The 27,931-nt window shown below is 40.4% G+C and overlaps 1 protein-coding gene across 1 annotated transcript in view; it reads right to left on the reverse strand.

The window, feature by feature from the left end:
• Positions 1-1,705: 1,705 nt before the first annotated feature.
• NXPH2 (neurexophilin 2) overlaps positions 1,706-27,931 on the reverse strand; it is a 57,579-nt gene continuing 31,353 nt past the window's right edge. The window contains exon 2 of the mRNA XM_084643920.1: positions 1,706-4,387. Coding sequence (XP_084500046.1) covers positions 3,644-4,387 — 744 coding nt within the window. The 3' untranslated portion in view covers positions 1,706-3,643. The remainder of the gene's footprint in view (positions 4,388-27,931) is intronic.

The following is a 27,931-nucleotide window of genomic DNA, read 5'->3' on the forward strand; positions in this document are numbered from 1 at the left end:
TGATTCATGGGACGCTGGCAGAGCCAATGCAGAAGGGGTATGTGTGTCCGGAACTGGGACCAGGAGATCCGGCGAGTGATGTGACATCTTGTCTCTTTTGTAGGCCTTGAAGTGTGGCACTGCCCTGTGGACGGAACTTATGGATGGCGTGACAACTTTCTTGGACCTGGAGGAAGACTTATTGCCAGGCTTCTGTGACTCATGGCTAGGACCTGGTGCACGATCTGTAGCAGTAGTACCGGCTCCACGGTAGGAGGCGCACTCTTGGGCTGTTCGGGGGGTGTTCCCTGGCCAGGATCTGATGGAGGACCCTTGGCAACCTCCATGAGGTACTTCTTAAGACCGAAGGCTCTGCCTTCCCGTACGTGAGCAGGGAAGGAGAGGCAGATACTGCACCTGAACGTGATGTGGGCTTCCCCCAAACAGGATAGACAGCATTGGTGCTCATCGCTGAGGAAAAACAAGCAAGGGCAGGAAGCTCAGACTTCGAATCCTGGCCTCTTCAACGTAACCCAGTACCCAGACCTGGGTGCTGGAGGGTGGGGGACTGTTTGGCGGGAATATGCAGAAGTGGCATCCCAAGTCCTTAACTGAACAAAAAGCTTCTAGAAACAAGATAATTACTACAAAGAGAGCAAAAATCTTGACTATATACAGTACCCAGACCTGGGTGCTAGGGGTTTGGAGGATAGGTGATGTTGGGGACTGTTTGGCAGGAAACCATCAAAGCGGCATCCCCAGCCCTTAAACCTACAAAACTTCTAGAAACAAGACAACTATTATAAAAACAGCAAGAATCCTATGTATGAAAATAAAAAGAGTTTTTCTGGGAAGTTTGGAAAATCTGCCAACAAGGATGAGAGGACAGCAGAAGTTCTGACTTGGAACATGCGCTGATGAAAAGGGACTGAAGACATGGTCGGTCCGCCCCACCCTTTATTGCTTCGGGCTAAACCATGAGGCAATGCTAGGGTGCATGCATAGAATGATGGACATTACTACTTTGAAAAGCTCCAGCTCTGGGCACATGGCATATGCATACAACCTCAGTGGAATGCAATAGGGACCATCAATTGAAGAAGCAACAATGAGGCCCCTGATCCTTCAATGATTTATGCTTGGGAGGTCTACCTGTGAGGACTTCATTCCAGGATTGTAGCCTGAGTTATCACCTTAGGATTTGGCTCCTGTGTTATAAACATCTTTTAAAATTTACCTAACATTTTATTTTATTTTATTTTTAAATCCTTATTCAGTAATCAAGTTGTTTAATAAACAGCCCATGGTAAAAACTCTGCCTCTCATGCAAAACTTAGATTTCTTTTCTCAGTCATCTGTGCCCTATAGACTTAAACGCTATAGAATCTTACAGTGCGCTGTTCTGCTGAGTGCTGCAGCACAATGAGTTCTGATGGACAACTGTACATCTGGAATAAGAATCAGTACTGAACAGGAAAAAAATTTCATACAAGTGAATCACTAAGCCAGTAAATATGTAAGAAGAAGAACAAAAACATTTTTAAAATTAAATATACCACAAACAAGTGACAGATTTAGCAAACTCTCTTTATTTACAGGGAAATACATATACACATATATTCTGTATATGTACACATAGATTTAAGTACTATATATATACATATATGATTTCCACATACTCTACAATAAATACTTTGTAGTTTTTTAAATAGTTTATAGAGCTGGGTAAAACTACATGGCAATAAAATTGTGGCTTACAGCTAAGTTACAAAAGCACCAAACACTGAACATATAGAATATAGTAATAAATACTAGCATATATACAGCTAAATCTAAGACACGCTATACAGAACACAAAACAGAACATTATGTAGGTATCAGTAAGCAAACCAAAACTCATCTGAAACCCAAAGACCATTTGTATGGAATAAGCTGTGACAGGAAACTTTTAGATTTTTATAAACAAATCCACATTTCTAAACTTGTAACTTTAAGACAAAAACAAATTAAACATTTTCTTTAACAAAGGATTTTTCTGTATGAGGCTTTGCAATAAATAAGAATAAAGAAATAATCTAGTGAGTGACATCCTTTCTGATTTGACATATAGTCTATCTAGTTGTTGGTCCAGAAGCACAGATGCTTTAGCAAAACTTCTTATATTCATGTACCTTTCTGTCAGTGCTCATCAGTTCGTATGTAACAAACAGCTCTCTCCTTTCCAGCCAATCCCTTTCCAAACCTTGGCAAAGAGCTGTGACATCAGACACTAAACTTTGACATCAGAAAAGAGAAGCAGAAGTTTGCTTCTTTTTACACACGTGTCTTGGTAATCAGCAATGGTGGTAAAAACAATAACAAACAAACAAAAAAGTCATTTTTGCTTGATCCTGAACTGTTGAAACTGATTTTGCCATTGACTTCAGGGGAACAGTATCAGTCCCTACGTAAGCAGCATACAGGGCCAGATCCTCTGGTGGTATACATTTATACCAGTTGAGGATCTGGCCATATGTTGAAATGTGCTGTACTAATGGCAGTGGTTTGTAATCTTATATGTGGTGTCTAGATTTTTGTTGACCTTTCATTTTTCAGGGATTGTGGTTTTCTTGTCTTAAAAGATACTAACTAGTTTAACTGGGTTTCATGAAAAAGAAAAGCATGTGTTATTGGGGTATTGGCCTTCTCTTGTGATACTTTTCCATTTCCAGGAAGGTAATAAATCAGGATGTGCTGGATAGCAAGATGTTAAGGCAAATACTTTCCTTTAAATGGAAACCACACTCTTATTTATTCTGGGACTTATTGAACATGGACCATGTTTTTCCAGGGTACACTTATATTCTATTACCACCTTAAAACTAGTACCAATATAGATGTAAACATCCGAGTATAAATCAAAACAATGGTGACCACAATAGGGAAAAATGTACACCAAACCTGTATACTTGGTGGGTCTAACAAACTAAGGATCATTGCATTTTCACAGGTAAGAATTTGAAGAAACTGCTCTTCCATTCCAGTGACTATGCATTACTGCCGAAACCCAGAGTAGGAATTCAATTCTCTTTCATTTCTTTAATAGAAATAGCATTTTATTTAAATATTAGGACTCAATTCATCAAATCCTCTGTGTGTGACAGTCCTGTTGACATCAATTGAAGAGTTGTTGAAATTGAGTTTTGCATGTGGAGAGCTTGCAGGCCTGGCCCAGTTGTCTTCCTCTTATTGTTTGTTGTTTGGGAACTGTAGGTGCTAACAAAATACAATCAGGATTGGGACCCTAGGATGCGAGGTGCTGTATATACCAAGTAAACTATCTCGCTGCATCTGCTATCTAAAGCAGCCCTTTAAACCTACTTCAATAAAGATAACTTTCCAGATCAGTGTTTAGCACATACATAATTTGGTTCCTCTTTGCCACATTTTGCTCATGTCTGATATTTCTCTTATTATTAACAACATAGCCAGAATGTAATTGTGTTAAACGAAAAGGATTGTTACATAAACAGGCTGAATATTTATGAAACAGCACAAACATCTACAATTTTTTTAAAGACATATTTAACCTGATAGGGAAGCACTGTCCTCTGCAGACGATTAAAGGAAACTCATATTTATGACCAGTGCTGTATTTCTACAGTTACTCAGAATATGAATTACATCAGCCAGAGGACAAATAGGGCGTCTCACTATGGTAATTATAATCGGGGCAGACCTTTTGCACCAGTTTGTAATCTACACTGTAAAAAGCGATGTAAATGCAGATAACTTTAAATGGTTTAGAACACAACCAAGAAACATGGCTTTGTGTCTGCTCTTGGTAGCAGATCTTTGAAGGGTCAAAATTGCACAAGGCAGTTTTCTTAGCCCGATCTGTTTTTTCATACTCAATTCGACAGTTGAAGGACTTGGATTCCTTGGTCTCCAGCGTTGACTGTGGAGAAGATTCAAATTCCACCACCTTGGAAGGCGGCACCAGGCTTACAGAAACATTTCCAAGACCTGTTGAGTTATGTCGGAAATAAACACTGAAGGTTCCATTGCCATGATCAACAATTTTCCCTGTGATGAGGAGGTTTAGTTTAACAGTTTTGATGTTGGAATGGAAGTCGCCCCACCCAAACATTTTCTTGAATTTCCCAGTTTTTACTATTGGTCTGCGCTTAGTCCGTGCAAGAGATTCTTGAACCTCAGTGATGTTGGCTAACCAATCCCAAAAGTTTTCTATGCTGTCTGAGTATGACATCTGGCCATGTTTCAACACTGGAGATGGCTTAACAAATAGGCGTAAAGGGTTGATGATCCTGGAATGGACAACGTTGTTGACCAATGTCTCTGCAGCATCTTTGTCTTCCCAATCCAGCACTTCTGTGGCATGGACTATTTGTTTAGTGTCACAAAATATCTGTTTCAAAAGAGAAAAAGTGAAAATAAAAATGTGAAGATGATGGGGTGGTTATTAATATTTAGTTGTACATAAATAGGGTCCAAGCCCTTAATTGCATGACTAGCCTTTACATGTAATCCCATTTCAGAGGACTACTCTGAGTAAATACTACTGCTATGAATAAGGATTTCCAGGACTAGGGCTCAAAGGGAAAAGACCGATTTCTTAACCTCAAGAGATTAGTGTCTTAGAGGTAGAGTGAAATGGCAAAGCAGAATTTTCTGTTACTATTTTCATTTGCCTAGTGTCTCTTCCCCACCATCCCCTTCAGACCCTGTTCTCTAAAGACTGTCTGTTTATAATGTCCATACGTAACTTTCTTTTAGTTGTGCTGTACCTGTTAATGCCTTTTATATTGGTCTGTGCCTAGTAACTTACCTTGTGCAATACACTGTAGTAGGAAGAGGCCTTGAAACATAAGCCCTTGTATCAGAGGCCTGGTATGAGGCCTGAGGCCTCGGCTAAAGTAGTGGTCAAAACTTTGCTAATATAAAGCAAAATCAGGCTGTGAACGAGAGGCAGGCCCTGCTCACAGAATCTGTCAAGAATAGGGGTGATACTGCAAAAACACATATTCCTAAGAGGTGCTAGGCACAGAGCACTCACGCAAACGCATTCCAGAAGGATGGTACCAGAACACCTTGATACCAACACATTCCCTAAAGATAACAGGAACACACTGACCCATCCTAAAAATAAGGTCAGTGTGATGGACAGAGATGTACAAGGTGATGGATGATAACCGGCTACATCAGAGGGTGTCGACTAACTATGTCAGAGGGGCAGTATGTAACTTGTTTGTCTTGATGTATAAAATGGAGTCTAAGAGGGAGTGTCTTTGGCTAGCCGAAGGATAGTGGAAAGTCCTGCCACTAAATAAGCTGCGTCGATTGTCCCGGGCATACACGCATTGAGTGTACTTGTAGCAAGTAAGGATGTAAAAGGTTAACTAGTAAGACTAATGCTTTAGTCTTACAGGTTAACCCGCCTTAACAGTTAATCCTGGGCCAACTGGCTGGATTGGCCCCAGCCACTTAATCGGTTAACCGTTTAAATGACATATTTTAACCATTTAAACAGTTAACTTTTAAAATGGTATTTACATTCTTAGTAGCAAGTATAAGGCACCAATACTGTGCTCTGTTGACAATAAACCTAATCAAGTTCCATCGCTAAGAACTTAGTCTGTGGTTATTGGATAGTTCGATCAGAGCCTGCTGTACAGGCTATCTGGCCAGAGTCAGTACAGCACGCAGAGAGAACACACACTCAGCCAACATCTGACCACAAACATCATGTAAAGTTAGCACTCTACTCACAAAAAGACATGGGTATCTAACTGACATTTTAGCTACCTAAATCCCAGAATGAGGCCAAGTGATTCCTAAAATCCACACTCTCCTGCTACTGATCTCACTCACTCGGCACCTAAATTTTTGCTGTAAACATTCTCTAGGCACCTACATTTCTGTCTCTGCACATGCATATTGCTGCCTCCCTCTAGGCATCTGGATGCCTATGCCCTAACGCGATGCACAAAGCAAGGGGAAGATAGGTGTTCCTTCGCCTAACTTGCCTGCAGGGCTCAATCCAGTAAGTGTACTCAGACCTTGCCTACCAGATCAAGATGAGCTCACACAACACAGCTGGGTGTGGAGGAGGAGGACCACCTCTTCCATAATTGTTAAGTCAGTGGCTAGGTACTAACCTGGGATGTGGGACACCCCAGTTCATGTACCTCACTCCACTTGAGAGGGATAAAGGATTTCAGCAGGGATCTGACACCTCTGAGTTAGGGTTCAAAAAAGAACTAGATGGGTTCATGGAGAATAGGTCCATCAATGGCTATTAGCCAGGATGGGCAGGAATGGTGTCCCTAGTCTCGGTTTTGCCAGAAGCTGGGAATGGGCGACAAGGGATGGATCACTTGATGATTACCTGTTCTGTTCATTCCCTCTGGGGCATCTGGCATTGGTCACTGTCGGAAGACAGGATACTGGGCTAGAATGGACCTTTGGTCTGACCCAATATGGCTGTTCCTTTGAATGCCCTAGCCACAGGATATGGACTATAGTGTATTTTGATGTGGGGCTCCTTCAGTCTCTCCTACTATGCATAAATAATTTTAAAAAGTTATTGGAGCAGGGGGACTGGATTCTAGGTCTCCCAGGTATGAGCTCTAGCAATCAGGTTATAGAGCAATTCTCATGCTTGCTTACATGTGTGCTCGTGCTCTGTCTCTCTGGCCCACTGACTCTTTCATTAGTTATCCACAGTGCCAGAGCTTCAACAGGAAAGACTGAGGACTTTTCTACATGGTGTGGTAATATGTCTATGGAGGGGTGGGGTATGATTTCTAAAGCAGATTCATGTGTTAGACATAAATTGGTCTGTGTAGACTCTATTGGTACGCTTCAATGTAGTGCTGTTTGAAATAGTACTATATTAAAGTGCACAAGGAAAGCATTAGTGGACACCAGCAGGGTCTACATGGGGCCAATCAGTGCATAGCACATTAATGAGCTTCAGAAATCACACTCCCCCAAATAGTGCATTATCCTGCGTGTAGACAAGCTGTGGTGGAGCTCTACATGAGACTAGTCCAGAACCCAAGGGACTAGGACTCTCACCTGAGGGCTGGTAGATTCCATGTGAGAGGGAGAAGGGATTTGAACAAGGCAGGGGCACACGAATGGTGAGTCTCCCACATTCCAGGTGAATAATGTAACCATTGGGATAAAAGTTATGAGAGAGGTCCTCCACACTGCTGCTGCCTGCAAAAATGGCATAGGTGTCTACCTCCAAGAAGATATTTGCAGCTGAGAATACCAAGCAGAGGGCGGCACCTCCCTTTATCCTGGGTTTAGATACCAAGTTCCCTGGAGGGGCAGGGTTTAGGACACACCCCTTAGTTTGGCACCTGCTACTGGCTAGGTTAGGTGAGAAGCTAGCATGCTGGCTTTTGTGAATCCTATTCTGAGATGCCTCTCTCTCATTCATTGTATAAAAAGTAGGGGTGCAAACTTCAGAAATATGTGAATCTCATTGATCTGAAGCTGATAAAATACGGTGAGTGTGTGTGCTCTTTCAGAATAGCTTAGATGACACTTCCTTCAAAAATATAGAAATATGTGTTATTTTTGTACAATTCTGGGGCAGGCCTCAGTATAAACAAAAATGTTCTATAGTGATACTGTATAGGCATGCCATATCTTTAGCACTTTTCAGGATCCACTTTCTTGAATGTATAATGAAATCCATCCTTCTCAATGTTTCACTTCTCCCATCTTCTCACCTTGCAAAACACAGAAAACTAAAAGGCCCTAGTCTGTTATGTTCTCTTTACAAACACTCATGTTTTCTAGTAATAAGACTCTAAAACAGCATCTGAACATACACAGTTACTTTTTACAGTCTTTTTATAATGTAAAAATTGAGATGAACCTGAATCAAAACCTTCAGTCGAATGTTGAAGGGGGTTCAGAATACGAGTCTGCATCTCCGTTTACATCTACAGCTGACTCCCTCTCTGTACAACATACTAGCCCAAAACTTGTCAGCTTTGAAATCTAGATCCAAATTTACCAGCTAGACCCTATCTCTAATTAAAAATGAATAAGCACATTTCATTAAGACTCCAGTTAGGAAAGGGGAAAAAAAAACAATAAAGATCACTCCTAGGCAGAGACCTTGTATGTCAAGTTTCTGCCTCTGGACTAATTTTTTATGGCTGAGTTATCAACTCATAAATATAGGGGATTCTAATGGAAACACTGACAGATGGTTATCTATAATAGCATGAAAAGGATTGCTGTAATGATACGATGGAAACCTGTCAATATGATGAAAGGGCCTGGGTGAAGAAATGGCATGTTTATGTATGGCTCTTTAGCCACTCGCAACCTTGCTCACAAGTTAAAGAGCAGCGGGATGGTTTGCGGAATAGCACTTTCCCAGCACAACTTGCCATAACCACTGCTAAGCAAATAACTATCAGCTGCCTTGTTACAGAAATGCCATATTGCTCGGATGAAACAAGAATGGATCCACACTTTCACCCAACCCTCAGTCCAAAACCTGCCACGAACCTTTTCTGAAAAATGAAAAAAGGTAACTCTTTTGCTGCACTTACAGATTCCAACTGGGGCCCAGAAGTAGCAATGTTGAAATACCATGATGGAGGCTGTTAAAACCATGTTTCCTGCCTGCCTGGAAACAGGAGGGCTCCCGGAAACTCATCTCTGGGCCTGTTCTGAGCAAGGTTTGATGACTCCCTGGTTAAAATGCAGGTGCCCAGTCTGCACTTGTGCCTCTACTCTTAATGGCAGCTGCACTGGTGGGAGCAATGGAGGAAACTAAGAAACAAAGCGTAGAACAGAAATTGATGAGGTTGGCCGTGAACATGTTGTGTGTCTACACTCAAACTGGGAAAGTAACAGGGCAGCTCATAGTGTTTTGCCTTTTGCCAGGGGTGTAGGCTTGCACACAATTGTCTTTCTCTGCCTAGTTCAGCACCCCCACCCCCTTTTTTTTTTTGCGCACCTTATATTGGAGTCTCTAACTGTGCTTGTGACATCTGTTTGACCAGACTTTTTTTCTCCCAGTTCTCTTTGTAGTAAGAAATCCTAGAAGGGTTGCCTAACATACTGCTGGTGATGCTCTGTGCATTTTGTTAAGGTGCTCTATCTCACAATGAGACAGTACGGGGCTGCTGACCACATTGTCCCAGAATTCACTGCTACAGCATGGTGGGTGTGGATACACAAACTGCATGGTTATGATGTGAAAAATGTAACTGTATGGACACCGCTCAGCTGTTTGTGCTGCAACAGGGTCAAATGCGTGACACAAACTGCTAACAAAAACACAACTCTATTTGTGGCATCAATGGGGCTTTAGAGGGTGAGCTATCATTAATCAAGGTGCTGGGATCACAACACCGTATTGTGTTAAACCAGTGGCATCTGATCACATCACATTACGTAAGAGCATGCGGTATATTAAACCCCCCATGATTGTATTCACAAGGGATAATCTGACATGTTCCTGTAACAAAGGTGACACAGATGACTGCATCTGACAATTTTCTGTCTATTTTTGCACAATATCCAAATAGCCGGTTATACAAATCATTGAGCTATGGGAATGAATATTCTGGTGCAAGGAATATTTTACTCAGGGGGAGAAGGAAGAAATAAACATTGCTGGAAGTGGTGAATAAAACCGTAAACTTTTAATATCGGACTCCACTTCCATTCCTATTGTTATCTTGTCACACTAATTCCATTGAGAGAACAAGGCTCAGCAGCTGCAAAAGTTGAGGTGAATCAGTTGCTTGAAAGGAGGCTACACCAGCTCTTACTAGGGAAATGCTTTATGTTTTGAAAATGTTTAGTTTAAAAATGTTGCTAACAAAGAAAGACTTGACTTTGGACCTGCCAGGGCAATGTACCACAGGAACCCGGGAGAGGAATATGGTGAGATTGTTAGAAATATGAATTTCTATCTGTGCTTTTCTATCTATAACTTTATTTTATTTGTGCAGATTCTTTTATTTTCAAGTCAAAAGGTTTTACAGAATAGAAGAACAGAACTCTCCAAGGGTTCATTTTCCTCTCTACATTTCAAAGGCTCCGTATTTGATGACAGCTTTTTGTTATTAGTGAGCACAGCCCAGTGCCTTTTGTTAAGTTGTTTGTTCACTTTGGTTAGCAATTTACAGGAAATAAAAAAATCGGTATTAAAAGAATGCAGCACATGCTGGAAAACTGAATTCCTCAGCATCTCACCTCCAGATTCTAGCTACATTTTGCTGTGTAGCCTTCCTTGTAGTGAAGATCATTGTTGTCTGAATAGTTGAAAACTCTTGTTTAGTAAAGTGAGAGAACTTGTGTCTTTTAATTTGTTTGCCTTCAGCAGTAGGTCCCGCTCGTTGCACCTGCTTTTGCTCATTCCCCTAAAGCCAGTCATAGATTTTGAGGCTGGAAAGGATCATTAGATCATTCTAGTTTGACACAGACCTTAGAATTCACTGTTACCTCTGTCTTGAGCCCATATGCTTGTTTGACCGCAGCATATCCTCCAGAAACGCACCTTGTCTTGATCTGAAGGTATCAAGAGATGGAGAATCCACTACTTCTCTTGGTAGTTTGTTCCATATGTGACTTATTTCTAATTTGAATTTGTGTGGCTCTAATTTCTAGTCACTGCTTTCTGCGATGCCTTTCTTCTACACTAGATTGAGGAGCCCTTTCATACCTGCTATTTTCTCCCCATGATGGCACTTATACACCATAACCAAGTTTACTTGATTAGAGACATGGGGTAAAATTCTTGCCCGATTTAAGTCAATGAGAGTTTTGTCACTGACTTCAGTGAAGACAGGATTTCATGCCTGGTCTCGCTTATGCAGCTCCCCATGAAGTCCATCCCTTGCTCATGGTTTTCTTCCTCCCAGGCTTTGTCTGCGAAAGAAGGCTAAACTGCAGAATGCCCTAGTCTGGGTGAGTTTTAAGCTGATTCCATATTTTGGACACTGGTCCTATTTATATTTTTACTTCATTTGTTTTGCACATCCTCCCAGCCACCAGAGCTTTTCATGTGGGTGACTTTTTAAAATGTCATATTAAATAAACAGAAGATGATAAGAATTGTATCCTTGTAAGGGTCGAATTGTTCTGATGTTTCCAGGGTTTTGCTCCAAGTTATCAGTCAATCTTGGGACATGGTTTTTACAGCTGATCAGTGAGAGAGGCACCAACTTCATCCCTGCCAGGGTCATTTCAAGTCTCTCAGAAATGAGTGCAGATGAATCGGGGAAGGGGAAGAAATAGTTATCGGAATAAAATGGATCTGAACCATTATTCCATCCACTAGTGATGCTGCTGTGATCCTTCTAGCGTATCACTGAGCTGGCGGGGCGGGGGGGAGGGGTCCTAAGAGGGCCAAGATTGTTGTCAACCTCTTCCAGCTGCCTGAATGTATCTTATCAGAGCTCCACTTACGTGGGAAGCTAGAGTCTGGAGGTAGCTCCTAACTCACTCAGGACTTGTCTACATTTGAAATGCTATAGCAACATCACTGCAGCTGCACCTCTGTAGCGATTCAGTGTGGGCGCTACTTAGGCTATGTCAGTACTACGGACCTTACAGCAGCACAGCTGTAATGCTGCAGCTGCACCGCGGTAAGGTCTCCTGTGTAGCTGCTCTATGCCGGCAGAAGAGCTCTCTCTCCCACCGGCATAATTAAGCCGCCCCTGAGTAGCAGTAGCTATGCTGGCGAGTGATGCTCTCCTGCCGACATAGCGCTGTTCACACCTGTGCTTTTGTCAGTGAAACTTTTGTTTCACCTGACAGACAAGTTTTGCCGACAAAAGTGCTAGCATAGATATAGCCTTAGGAAAGCGGTTCTCCCCGAGAGGCGGTAGCTATGTCAATGGAAGAATTCTTTCATCAACCTAGTGCTGTCTAAAGGAGTACCTAGGTCAGCTTAACTACGTTGCTCAGGCTTTTTCACACACCCTGAGCAACACAGTTAAGCTGAATGAATTTTCTGCTGTAGCCCAGGCCTCCGAATGCTGTACCAGTACCATGGTTTTATTTTGAAAAATAGATATTCATGTTCACACTATAACTTCTTATGGTACTTCTCTGGCTTCTTCATGCTAATTTCAGTATGTCTGCAGTCTTTTATACTGTGTATTGCAATAATAATGCAAAATCACTGAACTGGTGGAACAAAAACCTGAGCTTGAAAAAAGGGGAGAGGGAGAGAAATTGCTCTGCTTTATCTGTTTGAACATTCAATGATTTCAACACATTTATCAAATTTTAAATAATTTATGCCTTGACAGGGCTTATCAATTTTGCAAAGCACACACATTAGCTAGATACAATGCTATCATATTTGCTTTTTCAGCATCTTACACTTGAGCTCAACAAGATTAATAAAAACTCAGACCTTTATCAATTAAACAGAAAAATATAAAATTGTATTCCATTACAGCCTTTTTGGTATGAAAATTATGACAGATTCTAATAATTCATCACAACAGGCTGAGCTTGAATTTTATTAATAATTAAATGTGTTTCTCCCAAAGGCCGAGACTGTGATGGGTTTTATGGTAGCAGATGTGATTGCTGTCAGGAATGCTGTAAGGAATTTAGGAATTAAGGACCATCTTCTATTAACCAGACTACACAGAAGAGCCATATTTGATGCTATCTAGTCACAGACATGTTTTTCAGAATTTGTTGTGCGCCCATATGCTTTCATCATGATAAAGATTTAATTCACATTCCACGGGCATTACTGGCTGGGAATGAAGGCCCTGATTCAGGAAAGCACTTAAGGACATGCTTAAGTCCATCCCTATTCTGCAAAGCATATGAATGGATAATTAAGTGCTTTGTTGAATCAAAGCCTAAACTGTTAAACATGTCAAGTGACTGAGTGAAATCACTAATGGCTCTTCTGTGTTGTCCAGTTAAAAGAAGAGGCTACTTTGCCAAAACTGACCCATCAACTGGGTAACTGGCAAATATGAGGCTGCTGGATTACACAGATTACCAAATTTAAGTGTCTAGCATTTACATTGATTAAATGAGTAGTTACCAATACAGCTGATGAAAAATTTTCTATCTAAATATTTCTGGTGGACAATGCAGCTTCCATAAAATCAAAGTTTACCTGGGGAAAACTTTGATTTTTCTGATGATTCCATTTTCCATTGGGAAAATCTAAATGAAATATAATTTGGGTCAATCTGAATCAGAACATTTTGGTTTGTTGAACAGAATAAAACACTGCATTTTGGCTTGGTTCATCATTGAACCAGATCTGTCTGAGCTACCCAGTGCTTCATGGGGGTGCAGTTCAGGTGCCTTATGCCTTTGTTCTCCTTTATAAGCGGGGCTTCCTGGCTGGACTACATTTCCCAGGATGCACAGGGGTCTCCCCTCTGGTTGAACTGCTGTGACATCGTGGGGAGATGTCCTCATCCAGCCTAAAGAGAAGAATGGGGCATGAAGAACCTGAACGACAAACTCTCATGAGGCATTGCAGTAGCTCAAACAGATGCAGTTCAATGTTGAACAGAGCAAAAATGAAATGCTTTTTAATTTTTTAATGGAAATTTTTCAGAACTTTGTTGGTCGAAGAAAAAAATCAGTATTTCTACTTTTCACCCCAATTCTGGATAAAAGCAAATATTAAAATATCTGAATTTTCCAAGTGATGGACATTCTGATTTTTGACCATCTTTGATTCCCAGACACTTATACTGTGGTGTTCTGAAAATTGTGTTAAAGTTATGATCTGTCACTTTAGATTCTCATGGGCTTTCCTGTCCTGCTTGTAGGTATGGGGCTCTGTAGGGAAGCATGCAATCTGGGCTTGCCAGCAGCCAGCCTAGAATAAGGCATGGGGGCTGAGTTGTGGCTCTCTCTTTATGGAGCAGCCTGTTTTGTTTCTTTTTGATTTGGGGTGGTTGTGTGTTAACTCTGGATTCTAAGAAATCAAGAAGTGTTACATTATAGCCTTCCAGCAACAATAGTTGTTTTTATGTAACTACTCTGTGTGCACACTGTGAAACATAATAGAGAAAACTGGTGATGAGGATGTATTAAAAATAGAAATGTAAAGCTAAAATGGCTATATATGGCAATATGAACCATTTCCAATTTAATGAAAGAGAGGACAATTTTGCAAGATATATTCGGAGAATTAAGCAGTATTTTTTATGCATGTGCTATAGAAGATACTGATAAAGGGCTGTTTTCCTAACGTTGGTGGAAAAAAACAACTACTACTGTGCTTAAAGTTGTTTTCCACAAAAACCTGGTGAACTGGAGTATAAGGGCATAATATACCACGGGCAAATGTGAGCTAAACAACTTTAGCTGAAGTCAGTGGAAGTTGAGTGTGTGCAATGACTTGCAGAAGGCACTTACCCTTTTGCCAGGATTGTGCCCTGTGTTTCCCTCCCTTCGTCCATTTTGTGTGAAACAGATGCAGATTATTTAATGACAATTATGTCGGATGATTACTGGAAATTATTTTTGAAAGGTCAATGGGGCGTGTAAATATCACGTAGCTCCCATACTTAGGAAAAAAGAGGAAGCTTTAGGAAAATACAACAGGCTTCTGAATTTGATTTAAGTTGTGGGGAACCTATTAGAATGACTAAAATGAGACAGTTTTGCGACGTAAGGGCCAGTCAGCATAAACTCTCAAATGGACGCTCTCATCCAACTCTCTTATTTGAATTCTCTGAGTACTAAATTAGTAGATAGGAGTGAAATAAACATGGATATAAATTTTCCAGGGCTTCAACATTTTACCAAACACCTCTTCACCAGAGACAAAGTTCAGGGACCCTCAGCCTATATGACTTTCTCCAACCTCTGACACTTTCTGGGGTTACTATTTTTTTTAAAACTTACTAACACAGAGAGGTGGCTCCAAACTCTCTCTCTCTCCCTCCCTCCCTCCCTCCTTCCCTCCCTTTCAGGAGTCCCAGTTTCCCCCTTTGTTTCCTCTTGTGCTTTATTCTTCAGTTCCTAAGTTCTGGAGACCCAACTCCCTGCTGTGCCTGGAGAACCTGTGGAAAGTGGAGTGCAGTACACACATGGTATCACACAATAAAAACAAGTGTGTTTTTAACTCGGGTTGAAACATCATTGATAACACGGCAACTTGGCTTTAACTTATCTTTCTATCTCCTATGCTTGACTTGAGCAGGGTGGACTCCAGTGTTTGGGCAGCATTTTGTCCCCCTGTGCATGCTGTGGAGTGGTCACAGAGCACAGCTGTTACCTGAGTAGCAAATCAGAGCACAGTTACCAATAGTTGTGCTGGCAATGATGGGAAACTCAGGGAAGGGGTGGCTTGAGCTCCAGAGCTTTGACTCAGGCCTCATCTACACTGTGGGGTGGGGAGGGGGGAAGATCGATCTAAGATAGGCAACTTCAGATACGACAACAGCATAGCTGAAGTCGACGTTTCTTAGATCGACTTAGAATCACTTACTTCGTGTCCTCACGGCGTGGGATTGACGGCCGCCGCTCCCTCATCGACTCCGCTTCCGCCTCTCACCGTGGTGGAGCTCTGGAGTCGACAGCAGAGCGATCAGAGATCGATTTATTGCATCTACACTAGACGCAATAAATCAATCCCCGATAGAATGATCACTACCCGCCGATCCAGCGGGTAGTGTAGACATGGCCTCAGAATTCTACCAAGGAAGCCTCCTGAGAGGCTGCAGAGGGTTGGGTTGACTGAGAAGGGAAGAGGTCACTTATGAAAGCACTCTGAATGTTGAATAAGGTTTGGTTCTGTGGCCAGGACAGGGACAGAGGTTTCACTGGCCACGCGCTTTCACTGCATCTCACTTTCAGCAATTTTGTGCTCACTTTATCTGTCTTTTTAACTGCATGTTTCTTTGTTTCAGGCTCTCCTGTTTAAAGTATATTTTACAAAGAAAAAATTCAGGTGTACTGCTCATTGGCTATGGCAAAGCTATTATTATCCACTTAGCAATACCAGTCCCAGTTCTAACCATAAAAATGTGATCCACAGCCACTTATTTCCTGATGCTCTGTTTCCTAGTACCTTGCCATTCATTGTGAGAGAAGATTTTCACTGTAAAATGCAAAACACCTGTGGTTTGAATGTGGGAAGAGTTGTTTAGGATTAAAACGGGGGCCAAAACTAGAATCTGTAATGTCAGGATTAGGCCCTATATTTGCTAGAACTACACTAAAGAGAGAAGAATTATGGCTAATACAGCGGATAACGATAATACCCCAACAATACTAAAGACCCTCCCTATTTACTTTGATTAACAGAGCAATCTGAGTTTTGTTAGACATTTGTCCAAAACTTTGAATTAATTATTCCTCAGTGTAAATGAAAAGATCACACACACATTGCTGCCACAGTTCAACCATGCTAATCAGAGTGAGATATGGGAGGTGGGAGTTAAAAAGAGAGGTTAAAACACATACCTTGGAATGCCCTTTGCTTCACAGTCTGGTTATCAAGGGCATTGAACACCCATTCCTAAACTGAAGCAGTTTTCATTTTGCAATTCACCCTCTTAAATTGTAAATAACAGCCAGCCACTCTGGCAGCCCTTCTACCTCTATTTAGAGATTATGGAATCTTTGTGTTACTGCTCTTGCCCAGTTAAAAACCAATAGTAGTCACTAATTTGGTTTTCATTTTCTTGATCAGTAGTCTCATTTTAAAAGATATTAAAAATATTTTCACTCTTTTTTAGGATATTCCCATTTCAGCAAAGATACACATTCAAAAGCAGAACATTGCAATACAGGGCCTCATTATTCAGAAGCACTGAGCATCCAGAATCCCATCAAAAGTCTGTGAAAACTGTGGGTGCATAACACCTCTAAAAATCAGCCCTTTACTATATTTGAGATTTGCAAATTGCTTTGCAGCTGGGGAGTTTTAAAGCATCTACAGCTACTGCAACTTTGCTGCACTAATGAAAGGTGGCCAGAAATCCCCTGTTCAATAGATTATATAATTGGATTGCTTTAACAATTCTGTCTTGTCTCCTGTAGTTAAAACTAAAATGACAAGCTGCTTCAGCAAAAAAAAAACGCCCTCATGATCGATCTTTGCAGCCCATTAAATTTTCTGCTTGTAAATGAATCTTACAAAGAACTTCCCTCCCTGTAGAGAAGACACACAATAGTATCATCCCTGCTGACAAAACTGAAAACAATCTCTGCAGCACAACATATTGCTATCAATGATTAGTGGTATGAGTTCTCCCAAAACCATATCTCTTCTGAATCTTTAGGGAATTGTCAGAGCAGTATAATAGGAAAGTGACAGAAAGGGAATGAGGAATGACAGACTCAAACTATATATCAGTATATTAATTGTGGATATTAATATTTCCTGACATCATACATCATTGTCTGAAAAGCTATTAATACCGATAAGTACAAATAGGAACTCAAACATCTGAAGGAAGGCATGAAAACAATTGCAAACTTTGCTCAGCTTGCCTGAAGATTTATTTAACTTTTTAGCCTTTTTCAGATACCTTTTAAAAGTTGCCAGACTGACACACAAAATATAAATTGGAAATATAAAAGAAAATATATGGGTTCAGCACTGTTTTTGCTGCTAATGTTGAATATGGCAAATTCCTCCTTTAAGTTGGTGCTGGTAATGTGGGAACAACATGAGCACTTTGAAAGACACGTTGCCATTTTTTTTCATGCAAAGCTCTAAGAGAAGAAATATACAGGAAAGGGTTAAGGAATCAAATAGAAAATTTTTGAAAGCACAAAGTAATTTTCAAACAAAATAACCATAAAAAACTCACACATTGTAAGGAGAGTGGTCACTTTAGATAAGCTATTACCAGCAGGAGAGTGGGTTTGTGTGTGGGGTGTGTGTGTGTGAGAAAACCTGGATTTGTGCTGGAAATGGCCCAACTTGATTATCATACACATTGTAAGGAGAGTGATCACTTTAGACAAGCTATTACCAGCAGGAGAGTGGGGTGCGGGGAGGTATTTTTTCATGCTTTGCGTGTATATAAAGATTTTCTACACTTTCCACAGTATGCATCCGATGAAGTGAGCTGTAGCTCACGAAAGCTTATGCTCAAATAAATTGGTTAGTCTCTAAGGTGCCACAAGTACTCCTTTTCTTTTTAGAAACATACTGGCTCCATGTTTGCAAATGTTCCGATTTAGGCTGTGAGCTCACTATATCTTCTAAACTAAGCAGATTTGGGCCTGTTCAGTGCTTGGATGAAAGACCTCAAAGGAAATGCAATGTGTCTCAGGAACCTGGGTTAGTTATTCGGTACAGAGCATTCTTTCCCCTTATGGGTCATTAGTGAATCAGTGTTGCAGAAGGGATGCTGCTTTTGGAGGTACTGCCTTTTAGATGTCATGAAAATGGAAGATCCCAGTGTCAGGGGTCATTAAAGATTTAATGGCATCTTTTATTACCTTTAGTGTGCTATCTAGATCCCTATAATTATTACAGATGGTCAACATTTTTCCAACAAAACCTTTTTTCAATGAAAAATGGCTTTTTTTCGCTAAATGAACATTTTTGCAAAAATGTTAACTTTGTTTAAATTGTCTATTTTTTGGTGAAAAATGGGTTTTTCACAAACTTTTCTAAAAAAAAAAAAAAGAAAATTTCTGGGGAAAAAATTAAACAAAAATTGTTTTCTTTCAAAATTTGTTAGTGAAAAATGCTTTGTATTTCCCAACCTGCTCTAGTAATTGCGTTTTGCCTATCCTAAATGTTTAATTGCTTGCATACTATGTATAGTATGATCTATATTTTGAATTAATCTACCTGTTCGCTGAGAACAGCCATTTTGTTTTCTGAATTGCTCCCACCTATTCTCAAAGAAAACACATACTGTAGTTTCTCAGGGAGACTTTACTTTTGTTCTTATTATTTTTCTTAATCTAACATAAATCTCTTTGGATTTAAAGTACATGCTTTACTCATTTGTCAGTATAAAAACAGGTTTCAGAGTAACAGCCGTGTTAGTCTGTATTCGCAAAAAGAAAAGGAGTACTTGTGGCACCTTAGAGACTAACCAGTTTATTTGAGCATGAGCTTTCGTGAGCTACAGCTCACTTCATCGGATGCATCGGATCCTACAGCATCGGATGCTGTAGCTCACGAAAGCTCATGCTCAAATAAACTGGTTAGTCTCTAAGGTGCCACAAGTACTCCTTTTCTTTTTAGTATAAAAACAGTTCTTCACACTCTTGTCCTAAACTCTTGTGTAGTGTTGCTGTGCTCCGTAAAACATGCCAGTGGAGATTACTTTCTCTACCACTGGAAAGCAATTTCTATATTGTTATAAAATGTCCTGTGATCTTTCTGAATAAAAAGTGCTATGCAAAATATTGTTCAGGAAGTCACTTTTTTGCATATTGTTTCTTGCAATTAGAGGCCATTATGGAAATTTTAGTTCAGTCAAATCTTATTTTTCTGTGAAAAGAATTTAAATATGAACTGAAATGATTCCTTAATACAATTTAAAAAATCCATTTGGGATAGGAATTGGCATACTAGATCAGACCAGCAATCCATCTACTCTGGCAATCTGTCAGAGGCCAGTACCAGCTACTTCAGAGAAAGAAATCCTGTATTAGGCAGTTCTAGGTGTAACCTGCCCAAAGGCAGGGACAAGTAAGGCATAGGCACCATGGGCCCAGGCCTAAGGGTCCATCTCTTGGGCCCAAGCTTACTTTTTAAGCAAGTGTTCAGTCCTCCTAACTACAAAGCTTGAAAACGTGATGTGAGTGTAACAGATGCAGTGATATCTGCCTGAGCCTGCAGAATACCTGGAACAATAGCTCTAGATAGTGTGATACGGTTGCCAACCCTCCAGGATTGACCTGGAGTCTCCAGGAATTAACAATTAACCTTCAATTAAAGATTGTCATGTGAAGAAACCTCCAAGAATAAGCCCAACCAAAATTTGCAACCCCAGGTGTAAACTTCTTTAGTTTAACAAAGAGAAGGTTATGGGGTGAACTGATTACATTCTATAAATAGCTACATAGGGAACAAATGTTTAAAAATGGGTTCTTTGCTCTAGCAGAGAAAGAGGTATAACACAATGCAATGGCTGGAAGCTGAAACTAGACAAATTCAGACTGGGAATAAAGTGTACATTTGGAAAGTAATTAACCACTGGAACGAGTTACCAAAGGTCATGTTGAGAGTCTCCATCACTGACAATTTTCAAATCAAGAGTGGATATTTTCTAAAAGATCTGCTCTCTGAGTTATTTTGGGGATGTTCTGTGGCCTATGTTATACAGAAGGTCAGCCTACATCATCACAGCTGCATCTCTTACAGATTAATATCATGATCCTGCTACCTGTTCTGCCTGGGACTTCTACGTATCAGCCCATGTGGTTCAGATGGCAGAACTGGTGGCTTCAGAAGAAACTTGGGCCTAAACCAACTTCTTAAACGTATTTAGCTGAATTTTAGAAAAAGTTCCACCTCACTTTTCTTATGGCTCAATCCTGCAAGATGCTGAGATGCCTTCATCCCACACTGAAGTCACAATGCAACTTGCAGAAGCTGCTCAGCACCTCACAGAGCCAGGCCCTAAATTAGCTTTCTCTTATTGCAGATTAAAATGGGAACACGTAACACTCTTTGCCAAGCTATCACCCGCTGACCATCCGTCTGCTGAACTTTATAGATAATAATTTTCTCTCCTGCTTCTTTCTTTAATGCCTGAGGGATTTCACTTTACATTTGCTAAGATCAGTTAATTAAAATACCAATTTCAAACTGTAATTATCTGTTGGTTAGCATTGCTGGTTGAACCAGCAGTAGTGGCAATATGCTCCTAACTGCAGGAGAGTTCACAGATGTTCCAGTCCCCAGGAGTTTCTAGCAAGAGTAACTATAGCACTTTAAATCTCTTCCAAGGTTGCTTCTATTTGAGAATGTATTTTAAGAATAATAGCAAAGCTAACAATTAAGAATAGTTTATAGAGTGTGGGGGGGATACTTTCATGGAAATCAGTAGCATCCACAATAAATAAATCTTCTGATATTAGTGAAGTCAGCTAAAGTCTGCATAGCTTAAAAAATTTAAACTAGAAATGGGCCTGAATGTACATGGATCCAGACTGAGCCCCTTAGAATTTTGGAATCTGTGGTCCACCTTGCCCATAAATACACAATACCAAAGATTGCTTTGAATGCCTATTTAACTCTGCACCATGACATCTCTTTTTATTTTACTGCTTTATGGGAGAAAATTTTAATATAAAAAACCTAATCATTTTAGCAAGCTACAAGTACAGAGAGAAGCTGCAAATTTTGAGTGGATTTCAGAATGTGTATTATAACACGTAAGAGATCATTAACAAAGAAAAATATTAGTTATCTACACCCTCTGAGAGTCTAACTAATGAACCTCTAACAGCTGCTGTTGAAAAATCAGCAACACTATTACTATCAGTTTCAAGACAAAGCACAGCTGACAGATGTTTGAAGTGATAAATCAGTCTGCACAAGGATTTAAAATAACAAGCCCCAAATGGTCTTTAAAAGACAAAGGTGCTAGAGCAAACTATTTCCAGGCACTTTAGATACTGTCAAAAGTTTAGATCACTGATGCAATTATATTGCAAAACAGCAATGACCAGAGTTATAGATTATGATATATCTAACAGTGATAGTACCTGAGCCAAATTTTGAAAAAGTTTTATATTCATTTTTGCTTTTGATGGCAGTATTGAGAACACCATGCTGCCCAGAATATTACTTCTGGGGATGTGTTATGAAAAGTTCACAGTGGGATGATGTATAAAATGAAAGCGAATTGCATTTTTCTTGTACATTTTAATTAATCCTATTTTAAGACAAGCAGTTATATCTTAATAGGCTTCGAACACCATTATTTAACTAAGTCATAAGCTTTTTTTGTTGCTTCATTGGTGGCTGAGCCTCATAACACATTACCAAAGTGAGAGAGATAATTAAGAGCCCATTCCTATGAGGTACTGGGTGCTTTCAAGCTCTGTTGGCTCTACTGGGCAATAAGGGTGGTGACAAGAGACCTCTAACATGAAATACAGACTTCTTGCACTTTGCTTCAACTTGCATTCATGCGTCTTACTAGATAGTGGGTAACCTTTATAGTTCAGTATGAGGATAAGTATTATGTACATGAAATAAAAATGCAGATGTTTACAACCTCAAAGCCTATGCATTTTACTCCTGATTCAAACAGAAGGTCATACGGATCTGGTCCTATGAGGTATTAAGTGTCTTCAACTCCCATTACTGGAATCCACCTAGGAAAATGGATCAAGATGGAACATGCTGGGCCCTGTAGTGTCCATGGCAGAACAGTGCTGCTCAATTTGCATTACTCTTATTCATCATCTTAAGGTAACACAATAGGTAGCTATACTATGCTAGGAACACTAGAGAATCCAGCATGCAATGCTTATCTTGAGCTGAACTGTCCCAGGCACTTTCTGCATTTAATCCATGGGCCACACTTTGGTCATCCAAGCAGCTGGGACTAAGCTAATTTACACCATCTGAGGATCTGTTAACTTAGGTTTCAGAGTAACAGCCCTGTTAGTCTGTATTCGCAAAAAGAAAAGGAGTACTTGTGGCACCTTAGAGACTAACCAATTTATTTGAGCATAAGCTTTCGTAAGCTACAGCTCACTTCATCGGATGCATACTGTGGAAAATACAGAAGATCTTTTTATATACACAAACCATGAAAAAATAGGTGTTTATCACTACAAAAGGTTTTCTCTCCCTCTCCCCCCCAGTCCTAATCTCCTGCTGGTAATAGCTTATCTAAAGTGATCACTCTCCTTACAATGTGTATGATAATCAAGGTGAGCCATTTCCAGCACAAATCTAGGATTTAACAAGAACGTCTGAGGAACTGTGGGGAGGGGGGGAGGGAAGGAATAAGAAAGGGGAAATAAGTTACTTTTTATAATGACTCAACCATTCCCAGTCTCTATTCAAGCCTAAATTAACTGTATCCAATTTGCAAATTAATTCCAATTCAGCAGCCTCTCGTTGGAGTCTGTTTTCAAATTTTTTTTTGTTGAAGGATAGTAACTTTGAGATCAGAAATCGAGTGACCAGAGAGATTGAAGTGTTCTCCGACTGGTTTATGAATGTTATAATTCTTGACATCTGATTTGTGTCCATTTATTCTTTTACGTAGAGACTGTCCAGTTTGACCAATGTACATGGCAGAGGGGCATTGCTGGCACATGATGGCATATATCACATTGGTGGATGTGCAGGTGAACGAGCCTTTGATAGTGTGCCTGATGTTATTAGGCCCTGTGATGGTGTCCCCTGAATAGATATGTGGGCACAGTTGGCAACAGGCTTTGTTGCAAGGATAGGTTCCTGGGTTAGTGGTTCTGTTGTGTGGTATGTGGTTGCTGGTGAGTATTTGCTTCAGGTTGGGGGGCTGTCTGTAGGCAAGGACTGGCCTGTCTCCCAAGATTTGTGAGAGTGTTGGGTCATCCTTCGGGATAGGTTGTAGATCCTTGATAATGCGTTGGAGGGGTTTTAGTTGGGGGCTGAAGGTGACGGCTAGTGGTGTTCTGTTATTTTCTTTGTTAGGCCTGTCCTGTAGTAGGTGACTTCTGGGAACTCTTCTGGCTCTATCAATCTGTTTCTTCACTTCCGCAGGTGTGTATTGTAGTTGTAAAAATGCTTCATAGAGATCTTGAGCTGTAGCTCACGGAAGCTTATGCTCAAATAAATTGGTTAGTCTCTAAGGTGCCACAAGTACTCCTTTTCTTTTTGCGAATACAGACTAACACGGCTGTTACTCTGAAACCTATCTTGTAGGTGTTTGTCTCTGTCTGAGGGGTTGGAGCAAATGTGGTTGTATCGCAGAGCTTGGCTGTAGACAATGGATCGTGTGGTGTGGTCAGGGTGAAAGCTGGAGGCATGTAGGTAGGAATAGCGGTCAGTAGGTTTCCTTAGGGCTAACTAAGGTTAACTTAGGGCTATTCAATACTGAATTACTCCTGGTGCTGTTTTTAACCTATAGTGCCAACTTTCTGAAAAGGTGGTGGTAGTGGGGAGGGGGTCTACTGCTGTTCCCAAATTCAAAATGTACTTTCAACAAATAGTCTCCAATGTTTGTATAAAATTTGCTGTTCCAGGGAACACTGCTGCCAGCAAATACCTTCAGTAGAATATGTATTGAAAGGAAACACCAAAGGGTGTAAACAGAGACACAGCCAATTTATTGAAAAATGTAAAAAAGAAAGTAGAGGGAATTTTTGGCAGTGTTTTGCTCAACTCCAGTGCTAGGTCATGGGTCCTCTTGTAAACGAGAGTGAGACATGCTTCCTTCTTAATAACAATGTATTATTATTATGGAGTGTGATCCTGCCTCAGCACAGGAGGCTGCATTTGATCTCTCGAGGTCCCTTCCAGCCCTACATTTATATGATTCTATGGTCATACACACTTTTTTCCTTAGGCATACAAAATCAGAGTTCTACTTCCCTCCTTTCTCATCCTCCCCAGTGCAGATGGCACCGGCTGTATTTACTTGGGAGTAGGGAAGGGCTGAAAAATGCTACTTCTCTTTCACTTGCCCCTTCTGTTGAGTCTAAAGAGGTGGCACGCTGGAGTACTTGCAACAACCTAGACACTATTACCTTTGTTTGCAGTTTAGTCTGCAGAAGAGAAGAGTGAGGGGGGATTTGATACCAGCTTTCAATTACCTGAAAGGGGGTTCCAAAGAGGATGGATCTAGACTGTTCTCAGTGGTACCAGATGACAGAACAAGGAGTAATGGTCTCAAGTTGCAGTGGGGGAGGTTTAGGTTGGATGTTAGGAAAAACTTTTTCCCTAGGAGGGTGGTGAAACACTGGAATGGGTTACCTAGGGAGGTGGTGGAATCTCCTTCCTTAGAGGTTTTTAAGTTCAGGCTTGATAAAGCCCTGGCTGGGATGATTTAGTTGGGGATTGGTCTTGCTTTGAGCAGGGGGTTGGACTAGATGACCTCCTGAGGTCTCTTTCTACTCTAATAGTCTATGATTCGATGTGCACACATGTTGTTTGTGTTCTCATGCTGACGTCACATGCAACAGCATGGCGTGGTGTCTGTTACTATTCTCCTCATGTTATGCATGAAAGACCATGACAGTTTTCAAAATTTAATTTAAATCCTTTCCCATTCAAACCAACTAGCATAAAGTAGCATGCTGGGGCACTTCTTGCACTCTTATTGACTGCCTACCTATGTGCATGCATGCTGTCTTCTTACACAAATTGCTTTTTAAAAAAAAAAAAAAAAAGAGAAACCACTGATCGAGATTATTATTATTATTATTTTTTTAAAGGCAACACTATTACCCTCTGACTAGGAGCAGCCAGCTACATTGGCACCTCCTGTGCACTGCTCAATGTGCTGATCTTTCTCAACCGAGTTCTGGAGCAGCAGTAGTGACTCTGTACTTAAGTCTGTATGAGAGCTTCTCTTATAAACCCAATTTTAATCCCTTTTAATTTGTTCACCCCCTCCCATATTCCACTGAAATGGGGGAAAACCCTTCCTTTAAGCCTGAAAATTTGTAGTCTTATGTCCCAGGAGGATGTGGGGAGTGGGGTTAGAGATAAATTGGTTAAGGCATTTTGAAATTAGATCGGTTTCCTAAAATTGAAGGAGACATTTTTTGACCCACTTATCAATTTAAACATAACTCAGTTTCTGGATTAAAAAACAACAAATATTACACACTGTTAGTCCCATTAAAAACTAGTGCTTATACCTAATTTTTAATTTTGGCACGTTCACAAATCTTTGATGATTTTTGTTTAGGACCAGGGCCAGCTAGAGCTAATCCCCAAACAACAAAGTAAGTAATTTTCAAAGTGGTGGGCCCAAAACTTAAATTCCAATCTGTGCATATTTTATCAGGGTTTGAATGAGAATCCTTTCACCATCTATCGGGTAGCCGGATGGAGCAAACATATTACTTTGCTTTAAGAAAGGGATGGGGAGAGATGGCATAGGCATCCGGCTTAAGCCAGGAGAATGATATATCAGATACATACACAATTTGGTCACTTTGAATAACTTTCAACTTGCAAGAGTATTCAGAGACAAAACACCAGTACTGCACTACATGAAGATAATTTCAAATCTAGTTGTTCTGCATAAACTGCCTCAAACTAGAAAAGGGACTCCAGGAGGTTAATCATCACACCTTCCTATTTTTAGTGTGAATTACTGTTAACTCCCCAGATACTGATTTGATCTCTTCCAGGGACTAATTTCTGTTCCAATTGGCATGTTTTTACTGGACTATTTCTATTGAGCACAACACTTTCAAACTGTGGAAGAGCCACATTAGCAATATGTTTATAGTTTGTTAAACAAGCGTCAAAGACAACAGATGGAGGATCTACCCTTTCTGATGTCTACCATGTTGCTTTAACCTCACAGGGAACTAAAATTTATGTTTTAATGAAAAAATTGCGTAACCCTGGACACAAGAATGCAGGAAGCAATCATTTGAGATTTTGTACTGAAAAAAGAAGTTTAAAAGAAAAGACTAGAAAAAAGTAAAATACACAAACCCTCTGCTAGGGCACTGCAAATAACATTACTGTATCAACATAGACTACAAATTCTCACATTAGTGGGTCAATAACCTCTGTGTCTGTGCTATCTATACTAATAACTGCATACCCTGCAAAGGCTCAAATTTGAGTTCATTTTGTATACGCATAAAAGATGAAATCCTGGTTCCAATGAAGTCAATAGGGTCAGGCTTTCAGCACAAAAGTTTAGATGCTTGTCTGAATTATCCAAATTCTCCTCCTTCAATAGCTCCTATGACCTTCCTACAGGTTCCAGTCCTGTCTGCTTTCTGATGACAAAAGAAGTTTGATCCCTCTAGCAATGTGGGGTTCCTGTCTCCTTTTGGATTTTTTCTATCAAACATCATGTAGAGCTCTCTTGCAAGTACTGTACTTGTTTCAGACATGGAATTTGCTAATCTGAAAAGCAGCTGCTGCTTGTGCAGTAATAAGTTTTGTGTTTTTAAAAACAGATTGAACCAGTTTGGAGGAATCCATAGCTGCAAGCAAGATTTATATTTCACTGCCTAATGGACCACCTTCAGTACATGCCACTTACTACCATTAGGTTGGTGATAGGAGGAAGGGCTTTCTTTTTCAAATGGCCAAATCCTAAGCCACAAGCCAAACCAAAGTAAAATAGCTTTGTATATATGAACTATAAGGAGCTAGGGGAGAAAGAATCGTCAGTTCCCATTCAAAAGTAGGGTCTGAGCCACATGTGCCGCAGGGTCATTGCTGCTATCGTTGGGCATGAGGAGTAGTGGATGAGGCATGCTACTCAGTCCAGGGCTGGATTTAGGGGCAGGCGTCTGCCTGGGGTGCCGGCTTGGGGGGGCACCCGAGTTGCTGGTTGTTAGAGACAAAAGGGAAAATAGAAGTTTGAAGTAAAATGTTTCAGGTATTCCATATGTGGATTCATTTTTCACTAACCTCCTAGAATGTTCTGGATCTTTGTAGAATCTCATGGAACCTTCCAGACTTTCTGAGAACTACGTTTTCCTTGAACTTCCTAGAATGTTGTCCACCATGACCTCGCGGGTATATAAGGGGTGGAGCATTGCCAGTCAGTCAGAGAGAGGTAAGAACAAAATGAAGTGAAAGCCCAACTGCGATATTGTGAATCTTGTTTTATTGTGTAATTGTGAAAGTGTACTTGTGTTTTAAGACCTGAAGAGAGTAAGCGGTGACTAATAAAGGATCTATTTAAAGAGACACCAGAGAGATCTATCAAACCACTATCTATGCAACAATACTGTTACTACTTTTGCCACGATTAACACGTAATGTTTGATGACTTTCTTAGACTGCGAAACATAGACTTTTGCTCTCCCTCATACTGTTTTCCTTTGTAGA

The sequence above is a fragment of the Lepidochelys olivacea genome (assembly GCF_965140295.1).
Source record: "Lepidochelys olivacea isolate rLepOli2 genome assembly, chromosome: 11".
In the NCBI taxonomy this organism is placed as follows: domain Eukaryota; kingdom Metazoa; phylum Chordata; order Testudines; family Cheloniidae; genus Lepidochelys; species Lepidochelys olivacea.